This window comes from Galeopterus variegatus, unplaced genomic scaffold (genome assembly GCF_000696425.1).
Source record: "Galeopterus variegatus unplaced genomic scaffold, G_variegatus-3.0.2 Scaffold998, whole genome shotgun sequence".
Taxonomy (NCBI): Eukaryota; Metazoa; Chordata; class Mammalia; order Dermoptera; family Cynocephalidae; genus Galeopterus; species Galeopterus variegatus.
The window spans coordinates 75401-88740 of record NW_007727109.1 but is presented as its reverse complement, the minus strand read 5'-3'; the positions used below and the strand labels follow the sequence as shown (position 1 = coordinate 88740).

General features: G+C 39.9%; 1 protein-coding gene and 1 pseudogene across 1 annotated transcript in view; one reads left to right on the top strand and one right to left on the bottom strand.

The window, feature by feature from the left end:
• The window catches only part of LOC103591627, a 14766-nt pseudogene extending 13996 nt beyond the window's left edge, over positions 1-770 (bottom strand).
• Positions 593-13340, top strand: part of ARHGAP21 (Rho GTPase activating protein 21) — a 46182-nt gene continuing 33434 nt past the window's right edge. Inside the window, exon 1 of the mRNA XM_008574110.1 lies at positions 593-999. Within this exon, the coding sequence (XP_008572332.1) occupies positions 922-999 (78 nt within the window). The 5' untranslated portion in view covers positions 593-921. The remainder of the gene's footprint in view (positions 1000-13340) is intronic.

Here is a 13340-nt window from a genome sequence, read left to right as displayed (position 1 = left end):
TTTATACGAAGTTATACGAGGCGGGCGGCTCGAGTCACCCGCGGCCGGGCAGCCCGCCTGGGGACGCCGCCGCGCCCACGCCGGTCCCGGCCGAGGCTGGCTTTTTGTTCATTTTTTGAGGGGTGGAGGGGAACGAGGAGGGTGTTTGCAAAGTATTCTCCCATTTTAGCCCGGGAGGGAGAAACTTCCCTGAAATGTACGTATCTGGGCGATGCATAAGAACATATACACTCCCTCTGCTCTGCCCAGGAAATGCAGAATTAAAATGCACTTGAACAGGGAATGCTTTTTCTTGAAGGCGGCACAACAGCCAGGCAGGCGTGTTTGACGCAGCCACCGGGGCACTTCTGAGGGTTCTCATCTCATTCTCCCACCTCTACCCCTCGGATTTATAGGCTGTTCCTTTTTAAAATTTTTTCCTTTTATTTTTTGCATGGGAAGATTATCTCATCTTTCATTTGTGTGGTTCATCGGCGGAGACCAAATAATCTTTCCGGGTGTTGGAAAGGCGAACTTGGAGTAGACATGTGGCAGGGCTAAGATCGGCGTCTGGGGAAAGTTCATGCCCTTTAACTTCTCCCCCTTCTAGGAAGGATCTCTGGAGCTGACGCTCAGCCTTTTCGACCCACCCGGATTCCTCTTGGACTAGCACTGGGAGGAAGGGGACCGCTTTCTGAAGTTGGCCTGGACTCTAGCTGCCTAGAAGACCTGTCGTCTTTGTTTTTAAGTCTGGAGAAATGGAAGAAGACGGCGAAGTCCGAAGAAACCATTGCGAAATTTGAAGGGGCATCCTGAAAACCTTCACTCCCTGGCCCCGTGTTTGTTTCACCAGCCGGAATTCTTCCCTTTTTGGTGTGTGGTGCTCCCCCCCCCCCATGTGGACTCCAAAGGATTTGGCCCTTCTTTGTCATTTGAAATGAAATGATGGCTACACGTCGGACTGGTCTGCCTGAGGGAGATGGTGACAAGCTCAAGGCCTGTGGGGTCCTGGCCTCGGAGGTAAGCGCGGAGACAGCATCCCCCGCCGGCCGGCCGGTGGGTAGTGTCTGTGAGCGTCTTGCCAGTGGTGGGGGGGTCAGCTGCCACCGAGCCTCACCAGAGGCTTTCTGGGGCTTTCAGCTGGATGGTGGGAGCGCTCCAGCTTGACCAATAGCGAGGTGAAACCTTGCCCACTTTAGTTTCCAGGGACTTCCAGAGATTTCTTTGGAAGAACGTTGTCCGTTACTATGAAGTGTCCCCATCTTGGTCACCCTCTCTCAGACCGCGGAATTCTCATTTCTGGTGGCTGTGAATGCTACAAGCCTGAGAATAGGGCACCTCAGTATCCGTTTTGCTTTAGTCTCCATCCTCCAGTATTCGAGTTGAGCTGGTTGGGGGTGCTTTGTGCATTTCGTGTGTGTTTCCAGGGTTTGTTCCCGAGGAGGAGAGAGGGCAGCTGGTATACTTGTCGCCTCTGGAACTTAGTCTCTCTTTGACAGGGGAACCTTGCTGCTTTTGGTACAGATCTCTGCTTTGGGTAGCAAAATAAGTCTTTTCCTATGGATGGTGTTGTAATTCCAACTCCCTGAAAAATCTCTTGCCTTCACTGTTTTCTTTTATTTATGCCCTTCCTTTCACTGCTCAGAAGTTCTGAGAGCTGCTCTGAGGTGTCAGGTGGCTTGCATTGCTGTTCAGACTAGCATCTTTCGAAGGGCCCAGAAGATATTACTCCAGGCTTCCTGAAATTTTTTGAGCAGACAGGAGAGAAACCGTAGAAAATCCGTTGATTTATGACAGCCATATACCCTGTTGCCTCTCGTATCTTTTTTTACCTCCTTGTATTTGGAGATTGGAGTATTTAGAATTTGCTTCTATAATGAATATATTGAAGTTTACTTTGTTATTTATGGTTTCCTTATTTTGCTTGTTAAACATACTGAATGTTGTTATCCTTTACACTTTACTTTTGAGATGCCTATGTTTAAAAGGTCGAAGATTACTTAGGTGACCATCACATCCCCAAATGAGCCTTCACTATCTCACTATTTCTTTTGTGCCTTGTGAGTGTTCAATTTTAACTTTATGTTCCTTGAAACAAGATGTAGTTCTAAGTGTGTGGTTTTGGGATTTTAATAAAAATGAATCAGAAATTAAATTTTGGTTCATAAAGCATACAGAAAAACTTACTTCATGCAGCTTACTTCATGTTGGATTAAAAAGTTCATGCAGAAAACATTGTGAGGTACAGTGTACCATTACTGTACAATTTATGAGGCAGAACCGTAGGTTTACATTTAGAATTAGTGTTTTACTTCTTGACATATGTAAACACCTGCTTGCAGGTAAAAGTGTGATTAAGTATAACACCACAATCCTCTGATCATGGTAAACCATAATAACTCCTTTTGGAAGGCCTCGCTACAACCTGGTGATTGCTTAATGTGTATTGTAGTTACATAATAATATGTACTGTGGTCCTAAATCCTTATTTGTCATTGTCTTGTGAATACTTTGATCAGCATGCTATTTTCATTATATTTGTAAGAACTAATGTTACTTGAAATTTTTTTTGTCTTTTAAGGAATGCCCCCGAAACCAAGAATTTAGACACATCTAATCTAAAGCAGTGCTTCCAGTTAGTTGCACACTTGGCTTTTATTAACAGTGACAGTTATGTATTTTTTTAAAGGCTGTGAAATTTGTTTTCCTTTGGATCTTACTGCTGGCATGGCTATATTGTTTCTAGTTTGAGAACGAAGAAATACTGTCTGTATTTTGCTCATTTAAAGAATATATACAGTACTTGGGTTTGGTATTAAACTACAATACTGTTTGGCTTTTTAAAAAATAAGAAGATATTTTGCTTAGATCCTGTGTGGAAATAGAAATAAAGGGGCTGTATGCTGTCAGAAAACATTTTAAACCCTCTGGGGGTGGAGGAGAGGAACTTGTGTAATTGCAGTATTGCATCTGTTTAGTTGTGATGTGTATTCATCTCTGATGCTTCTTTTTTTTGATTGATGCTTCTGATGCACATTAAATCTTGTTAATATTTTTTAGTAATAGAAAGGGAGTTGTCACTGGAATACTGTACTTTGGGTTGATAGATATCTGGGTCTTTGAACACTGCACTTTTGTGCTTAAGGTTATTAGAACTATTACATTCTGGAGTAGTACCATCATTCTTTAAAAAAATTTAAAAACCATTGTTTCTAAATGTGTTTGAATAATAAATCTATGTGTGTTAAGAGATGAGCATATATGTCTTAATAGTAATGCTGTTCATCAGCTAAAAAACCTAACCTTGTAGGACAGAAGAAACCAATGTGGTGAATTAATAGGAGTCTGTAACGCCTTATCTAATTAGCTAACTCCACCTTCTATGAATAGGGTCCCTTGCTTTGTTGAAAAACAGGGATTTCTTGTTCATCTTAAGTATTACAGTCTAATTATGTTGATATATGAATAAATTTAGGCATACTCTCCCTCCCTAACCCCCCCAAATATATTGAAAGGCTCAGAAACGAATAACAAAGAGGCCTCTTCAAATAAGGAATTGTGACATTTCAGTAGAATATGTCTTGGCATTATACAGAAAGGATGGCTCAGATTGTATTCATACAAATTTATATACTTTATACATCTAAAGATGTATTTTTCAAAATTGGTTTCACTCATTCTGAACCACATAAGTGATTTGGGGGGGCGGTGTATAGTCTGATCACTGAAGTATTCTGACACCAAACCTTGAGTAACTTTGCCCACAAAATCACTTTATATAGACTCTTCCTTTGAATCCTCTGTGGTATTTTCACTCCCTTCTCTATCATATAGTTTTATCCTTCAAGGTTTAACTTTCCTTTTTTTTAGCCAAAGGAAAAAAAAACTTTTCCTCAGCTTTCTAGACACATGGTTTTTTCCATTTTTAACATTTATTACACTTTTTATCTGTAGTTCATAGCATTGTCCAATAATAGAATTTTTGGCACTTTCTCTGTTTATTGTGAAAACAAATAGTAAATTCATTTATTTCATTTTTAGGTTTTGCTTCTTTACCTATGCTAAGATTATCCTATGACTGAAATGTATTATAGCTGATGAAAAATATTTGTTGATTGATTTTGGAATAGTGTAAACAGTAAGATAAGGCATTTTTTGCTGATGAATTCATATGAAACTATGCTTTGGCTCTCTTTTCTGGAACGCTATACACTTTGCTTTTATCCCAGACTCTCTTGTTCCTTCTCAGGCTCTCTTTTTCCCTCTATCTTGTTCTCTCTTTCTTTTTTTTAGGATTCTTCTTCCTCTGCTTGCCCTTTTCATGTTGGCTTTAAACAGAGCCAAACCGTTTTCATTCCTGTTCTCTTTTGGCACTCCCTTGCTGTTTTTTTTTTAAATTCTCTCCCATGGCTTTAATCTATATACCAGTGACTCCGAATCTACAACTCTGTTCCAGATTTTAGGGCTGACCCCGATGTATATAGGCATTTGCCTATTTATTGATCAGTTTTTTGGGGATAGCCTGCAGGTATTGCAGACTCAACAAATTCTGCCCATACCACCAACTTTCTCCTCTTCCTATGTTCCTTCTTTTAGTGAGTAGCACTACCATCTCCTTATTTGTTCAAGTCAAAAAGTAGGCCATCATCCTAACCTTGTTAGACAGAGGAAGTCAGTTTAGTGAATCCTACCTGAAACTGGGTGGTTTATAAAAAATCAAAATTTATTTCTTACAGTTTTGGAGACTGAGAAGTCCAAGGTCCAGGGAACACATCTGGTAAGGGCCTTCTTAGAAGTGGGTGGTGACTCTCTACTGGGAAGCCGGGTGTCACATGGCAAGAATGGACTAAGCAAGAGAGAGCTAACCTCCTCATCGCTCTCCTTTTAAAGCCATCAGAACCATTAAACCATTACCACCCATTAAACCATCAACCCATTATTCCATGTGTGGATCAATCCATTGGTCCTAGAGAGAAGAAAAGAGTTTTCAGTTGCATGGTTTTAAATATCAAGTATAGTTGACCTTTGGTATCTGTGGAGGATTGTTTCCAGGACCTCCTGCGGATACCAGAATCCATGGATGCATAAATTCCTTATATAAAATGGGTAGTCTTTGCACATAACCTATACACATCCTCCCATATACTTTAAATCAACTCTAAATACTTATAATACCTAATACAGTGTACATTCTATATTAATAGTTGTTATGCTGTATCATTTAGGGAATAATGACACGAAAAAAAAAAGTCTGTACATGTTCAGTACGGAAAATTTTTTTCCGAATATTTTTGATCTGCGGTTGTTTGAGTCCATGGATGTGTAACCTGTGGATACAGAGAGCTGACTGTATATATTGATAATTCTATACAGATATAAATTTGTGTGTGTGTGTGTGTGTGTCCAAGAACCCTGACCTATCCCTCTATCCTTTGAATTCAGATTCCTGCATCCAACTGATCTGACCACTCAGAATCTCCACTTGGATATTGAATAGGCATATCCAAAACCAAATTTCTTTTTTTTTTTTTTCCTTTTTGTCTTTTTTCGTGTCCGGCAACGGATCGCAACCCTCAGTGTCGCGCCCGTACCGGATCGGGACCGGCAACGGGATCGCAACCCTCGGCGTTGCTCCCGCACCTCGCTCAGCCAGTGAGCGGGAACCGGTCTGTATGTGGGATCCGAACCCTCGGCGGGAGCGCCACCGCGCTTCCCAAGCGGTGCACTATCGCAGTGCGCCACCGGGCCAGCCCCCAAAACCAAATTTCTGATTCTCTACAATGTTCCCCCAGTCCACCTTCCTAAATTTGCTCCTTGTCGTCTCCGAACCCTCGGCGGGAGCGCCACCGCGCTTCCCAAGCGGTGCACTATCGCAGTGCGCCACCGGGCCAGCCCCCAAAACCAAATTTCTGATTCTCTACAATGTTCCCCCAGTCCACCTTCCTAAATTTGCTCCTTGTCGTCTCCGAACCCTCGGCGGGAGCGCCACCGCGCTTCCCAAGCGGTGCACTATCGCAGTGCGCCACCGGGCCAGCCCCCAAAACCAAATTTCTGATTCTCTACAATGTTCCCCCAGTCCACCTTCCTAAATTTGCTCCTTGTCGTCTCCGAACCCTCGGCGGGAGCGCCACCGCGCTTCCCAAGCGGTGCACTATCGCAGTGCGCCACCGGGCCAGCCCCCAAAACCAAATTTCTGATTCTCTACAATGTTCCCCCAGTCCACCTTCCTAAATTTGCTCCTTGTCGTCTTCCTCGGGAGCAATAGCAGTCCCACCTTTTCAGGGTAGACATCTTGGAGTGATCTTTGATATCTCTCTTTTCTCATATAGACGTACCAGTCTGGTTGACTAGTCTCTTGGCTCCAGTCCTTGCCTAGAGTCTGTTCTCCATACAGTAAACAGAGTGGACAGTTATAAATCAGATCATGTCATTCCTTTGCTCAGATTTCTCTAATACCTTCTCATTTCCCTGAAGATAAAGGCCAGAGTTCTTACAGGGGCCTACAAAGCCCTGGACAGTTGACCCTGCCACCTTCCTGGTCTCACCTCTGGTGACTCTCCCCCTCCTCACTCTGTGCTGGCCAGTCTGGACTCTTGCTCTTCTGCAGACACACCAAGCCTGCTAGTCCCCACTTGGTGAACCCCCGTCTTGGAACACTTACCCCAGGTCTCTGCATGGCTCGCTTCTTCATCTCCTTTAGGTTTTTTGCTTAGAGGTCACCTTCTGAGTGAAGCTTTGCCAACTACTCTGTTTAATAAACGCTCCTCCCTGCTCCCCTTGCCATGCCCTGCCCTCCTGCCTTGCTTTATTTATCCCTGTATTACTTAAGCTCCACCTGACATGCATATATACCTGATTTTGCTTATGTATTTGAAACAGGTAATGTCTCTAGAATGTAAGTAGTAAGAGTGCAGTTTGTCTGTTGTGTTTGCGTCGTTATCTCATGCCTACAAAGAGTGCCCTAGTACATAATAGGCCTTCAGCAAATATATTTTTTCTGAATGAATGAATGAATGAAGGCTTAGCAAAGTTCCAAAATGTTACTGAGTTTGCATTTAGGCATGTAATATGTGAATATTTACTTTAGATTATATAAAATATGTAAATTATGAAGTGTATATTCTTCCTTAGACCTCCTATCCACCTTAAACTCCATTCCATTTCTATTAGAACTGCTATTAAAATTTTTGGTGCCTTTTTTCTTTGATTCTTTGGAAACTGGTAACCAAGTAACAGTAAACAAGACAATGTGTAGTAAAAATGTATGAAATAATTTGCACTAAGGGGTGAGAATAGTCATAAAAGACTAGTGAAAGGGTAATCTAAAACTAAACAGGAGAAACTAAAAAGGTAACATGTTTGTACTGACATGTTTTGCTATAAAACAATAAAGCAGTGTTTTATCAGTTGGTTAGAGCATGATGTAATAATACTAAGGTCACAGGTTCGGATCCCCGTACAGGCCAGCTGCCATAGAAAACCCCCCAAACAAAAAAACAGTGTTTTATTTCCTAAAATATATGGCAATATATATGAATGTTCCTTATTTTATATATATATATATATATATTTTTTTTTTGTCCTTTTTGAGACCGGCCGCACTGTGCTCAGCGCACCGGTCATCCCTATATAGGATCCGAACCCGCTGCGGGAGCGCTGCTGCGCTCCCAGCACCGCACTCTCCCGAGTGCACCACGGGCTCAGCCCCTTATTATATATTTTTATCATTTTAATGTCATAAATATTTCATAATCAGTTAAAAAAAGATCACAACATTGACTATGAGAAAACAGTTGTTAATTCTGGATGATGAGAATATCGAGATGATATTATTTTTGTATTTGTTTTGTTTAATTTCAAAACTGTGATAAAAAGATACTATTTACAGATTTTTAAAACAGGTGATATATTACGAGGCTTACGAAAATCTGGTTTCTAACAAACCCACACTGCTTAAAACAATACTTAAACAATTTTTAAAAGGTATGTTTTCTTCATTGGAGGCCCAGAATTCATTCTAGGATGGTTATAGTACAATATAATATAACACTTTTATTTCATTTTAAATGTGTGTTCATATGACTGAATCTAAATGTTAGAATACCATTTGCATGTCAAAAGTTTTATGCTGCAAGTTATGGTTAAAAGCAAAGCCTGTTGGAATTGAGAATAGTGGCAGTAGCAGCAGCAGATATCATTAAAGGGCATTTCAGCAGAAGTCTTGAATATATTGAGTGGGACCTATCACTAGATTAGATCCATAAACAAAATTTCTCCATAAATTGTTAGTATTCCTTAGCATTCATTTCTTTCAAGTTTAACATTTTATGAAGTGCATTGTGCCTTGATTTCATGTTCTTCATTTCTTTAGTTACTACCATGCCAAGTAATTCAATACAAAAGTAATATTCAGTTTCTTTTGTTCTGTGCTTTGTGAAGGGACCTGTCATCTTATTATATTTAACAATGTGCTGATTTAAGTGTGGGCAATGTTAGTGATGATAAAATGCACAGATGCTGTTACTGAATGCAGCTATTTTCTGTTACAGAAAGACCATATGGCAAGCACTTGTTTTTCTTTCTGGTTGGTGTGATTAGATTACTAAAATAAAAGGCTATTGGTCTTAAAGATTGTCCTAGTATTTATGTGATTATAATTGACCATAAGGAATTAAATATGTTAAAATATTGTAATCCTTGCATATATTCTGCTGGTTTGAAGAAAAAAGACATCTTCACACAAAAGCTCAATTTGGATTGCTTTCACCAATATAGTCTTGTCGTTAAGTTGCCATATTCTCATAAAATTGAGTATGTACAAATAGTTTATTTCACAGTATAATCTGGAAGATGGCATTTTGTGCTTGTAAAATAATCTGAAAGACAGATATACTGTGCTATAGGTTTAAGAAACTTGATGTGATGAAAATTTTCTGTAAATCCTCTGCCTTCTAGTTATCTATTAATACACAAGAAATTGCATTGTGTAGGTTTGTGAATAAGAATAGATTTAGAACCCAAATTTGATATTTCTGAATATTCTTTTATTTTGGGGAAAGTATTTGGACAGAACAGACTATTATCAAAAAATGGCAAGTAAAGTCTTAATTTACTCTCTTAGTGACTAGCTGCTGTTGAGTTTTCTATTTGATATTGGTTATATTTTTAATTCAGAATTGGTTACTTACTGCCTTTTCCCCCTCTTGCTTATCTCTGTTCTGAATTGACATCTGGCACAGTTATGAGTAGTGCCGTGTATGCAGTGCTGCTTATAATCCCACAATTTCTTTGTCCTTCTTACAACCTAGTGAAGACATAGTCTCTTGACTTCTATTTTTTTGTTCACTTCATTAATCTTTAGTATATATTGAGAGGATTTACAATCTTAGAACATCTTGATTTCCTGTTTACTTACAATGTAGACAGTATCCGTAAATTTCGCTAGATACAAAGTTGGATTTCTGATTACATTTAGATGTTCCTTCTAGATCTGGCTTAGCTAATATGAGTTTGGGATTAATAGGCACCATTTTTTTAAAACCTCAAGGTATGTGTAACATCCTTAGTACCTAGTATTTTCCCAATAAATAAAGATTCTATATGTAGAAGAACTTGTGTAAGCTTTCAGAGAGACCTACTTTCTCCTCGGTTCTGCATATTGGCTTCCGGAAACATATTATGTACTAGTGAATGTGAAGGGAAGGAAATGCTCTGGGCCCCAGTTTAAATCAGCTCTTTATGATAATGCTTTTAGGAAATTGATTTTCAGTTTACTGTTTTGGGTTTTTTTTTTTTTTTTTTCCATTTAATAATATGTCACAGACACCCTTCTCTGTTTATAGGTTGTGTATGTAGGTCTTATCCATTTTTGTGACAGCAAAACTCCAATCTCTGCCTCTGTCTTCACATGGCCTTTTCCATTGTATGTCCAATCTCTCTCTGTCTTTTCCTCATAAGGTCAGCTGTCATTGGATTTAAGGGTCATACAGGATGACCTTATCTCAAGATCCTTAATTACATCTGCAAACATCCTTTTTCCAAATTAAGTCACATTCATAGGTTACAGGTGGACATATTTTGGGGGCTGTTATTCAAAACACTACACTGGAGGTTCTTCTGTTAGGTCACATGTCCTGCTGCTTCCCCTTGCCTCTTTGCAGATGCTGATGCTATGTAGAACTTTTAGCTATTAGTATGGTTTGTCTTCACTTACTTGCATTCATAGGGATACCTTGTCACCTAGTCTTGTTGTAAATATTGCCCATGTGTTTGTTTGGCTTGCTATCTGGCTGCATTGTGGGGGGAGGAAGAGAATTTAGGGAGATTTCTATGTTGATTCTTTTTTTTTTTTTAAAGATGACCAGTAAGGGGATCTTAACCCTTGGCCTTGGTGTTATCAGCACCGCACTCTCCTGACTGAGCCCCAGGGCCGGACCTCTATGTTGATTCTTTTTTTTTTTTTAAAGATGACCAGTAAGGGGATCTTAACCCTTGGCCTTGGTGTTATCAGCACCGCACTCTCCTGACTGAGCCCCAGGGCCGGACCTCTATGTTGATTCTTAAATAAGGAAGAGATGGATAGTTATGTGAATATTTTCTTTCATGTGAAAAACTGAGTTTTTGAAAGGATTTTGCTGAAGATGTTCCCAAGTAGGAACCGTAAAGATAAGAAAAGTCGACTATGTTTAGGAATGATTTATGAAGGCTTGATTATAGCTGGGCCTTCAGTCTCTGAGTCTTTTTTTTTTTTTGGTATGAACTTTTTTTTTAGTGGTTTTTAACTTGGAAGGTGTACCAGAATTACCTGGGAACTTTTGAAAATCAGATGCCTAATACCCTTCCCTCCTCTTTCTCAGAATTTTTCAGAATCTTAGGGTGGAGGTGAAATAGATAGTGTCAGTGTAGGTATTTAGGGATTTTACTAGAATCCCATCTGCTCCAACTGCTTTCTTGATGTGATTGAGGAAGGAAGCAACATGTTTTGTCTACAACTGGTGATAATGACCCCTTTGTTCTGAAGATAAAAGTTATTCTATCTTAAAATTATTCAAGTTTGATACTTCTAGTGTCAAAGATTCCTGTTATTTTTAGAATTGTCCTTCCATATTTATTAACTCATTCAACAAATGCTTGTTGAGCACCTTCTAAGTGCCAGACACTGAGGATACAGCAGTAAAAAATACAGACGTGGTCTGGTCCCTGCTTTTGTGGATATACGTGGATAATGGGGAGTGTGAACAATTTAACAAATATTTTTAACATAGTGCAATGGATATGATTTTAGGAAAAGAGCAAGGGTCTATGAAGACATCCAGCAGGCAGACCTCACCTGGTGCAGGAATCAGGGGAAGTCTTCCTGGGAAGATTGTGTTTAAGCTAAGTCAGGAAGGAGTTAGCTAGGTTAAAAGAAGAGAGAATGTTCTGGCAGAGGAAACAGTTTCTGAATGTAGTTGCTGAAGGTAGCTACAGTGTGGGAGAATTTCTAATATCTTACTGGAGAAAAGAAGTAGAACAAGGAAAGGAAAAATACAGAAATGAGCGACAGCCTTTATTGAGTCTTTTCAAAGCACATCTGTTAGCTTTCATAGAAAGAACAATTTTTACTCGTATTTCATCAGTTTATGTATTATATATGCTACATAATCGTAGTAACAGGGTTGGCTGATTAGCTCACTTGGGAGACCATGGTGCTGATAACACCAAGGTCAATCGTTCTGATTCCTTTACCAGCCAGCCACTAACAAACAAACCAACAAAACAACTGACAGAAAGAGGTTTGTGAATAATAAAACTGACTTATGTTAAGCTTGAGTGTCACTTGGTGGGAGCAGAAATTAGAGACCAGAGTATCTCCCCATACATAAGAGTGGAGCTTGCCATGGAACCAGTCTGTATTCATACAGAGGGGATTCAGATTTTTGGTTCGTATGGCAGGTCAGTTAGGCAGAGGTCAATTAAGGCAGCATTTCCCATAATTATAGTTTTGGGAATAGATGAGCTCATTGAAGGAGGTGAGGAGAGAAGAGGACCAAGGTCAGAACCTTAGGGAACAGCACCAATTAAGGGATGGACAGAGGCAGACAAGCCAGCTGAAGCAAGAGTTCAAGACAGACTAGTTAGAAACAAGTTAGAGCCTCAGTTTTCAGATTTTGAGGACTTTGAATCTGGTCTTCATATGTAGACTGAGTAACCTTGGAACTTTATCTTTGTTTAACCCAGCTTTTCTCAAACTTATTTTGCCATTGGCGATTTTTTGCATTTAACTAATTCCTATTCTGTCCCGTAGTACAAGTAGGAACATACTTTGGGAAACACTGCTGTATATAGGCAGAAAGGAACAATAAAAGGGATTGAGGCAGGGTGGTCATATGATTAGCTTTTGGTTTAAAAGTTTCTTTGATTAGCTTTTGGTTTAAAAGTTTCTTTTGTTAGTCCTGCAAAGGCAAAATTCCAGGGGGGAGTGAGACAGGATGTTTGGGAGACAAACTAGTGGTCCAGGAGAAAGTTGATGGGGGTCTGAATTTAGGCAGTGACAGTGGAATAGAAAAGGGACAGTTCAATGTATATTTTAGAAGAAGTGACAGGATTTGGTAGGTGGTTATAAGAGGTAGGGAAGAGGGAGTCTAGGATGACTCTGGTTTCTGTTCGGGTGACTAGAAGGATGATTTGTGCTCCCCAGACTAGGGGATACAGGGGCTGGTGCGTGTTGTGAGAGGGAAATGATGAGTTCACTTCTGGACAGGTAGTGTAGGTTATCTAGGTGTATGTGATTAGCAAGAGTTTAGTCATGTAGATTTATAGCCTGGAAGAAAGTTCTTGAAGAGAGGTTGGGAAGTACAGTAGTTTATAGATAAAATCATGGGTCTGGAGGATGACATCATCTAGGGACAGCATAAGAAATAAGAGAAGGGGGTCAAAGATAGAATTCTAATTTAGACAGGAAGGGAGCCAATCTTAAGAATATTAAGGGGCTGGCTTGTGGCTCACTTGGGAGAGTGTGGTGCTGATAACACCAGGGCCCTGGGTTCAGATCCCTATATAGGGATAGCTGGTTAGCTCACTTGGGAGAGCGTGGTGCTGACAACACCAAGACAAGGGTTAAAATCCCCGTACTGGTCATCTTTAAAAGAAAAAAAAAAAGAATATTAATAACTATCATTTATTAGGTGTCTATTAGACACCGTTTTAAGTATGTTGCTGATGTTATTTTATTTTATACTAAAAACCCTATGAGGGTAGGTATTACTATCCCCATTTTCCAAATGAATGATTTGAAGCTCAGAGGTAAGCCATTACCTCCTGGTTGTTACATCTGGTTGGTTACTGATGAGGAACTGGAGTCTGTCTTATTAGGATCTAGG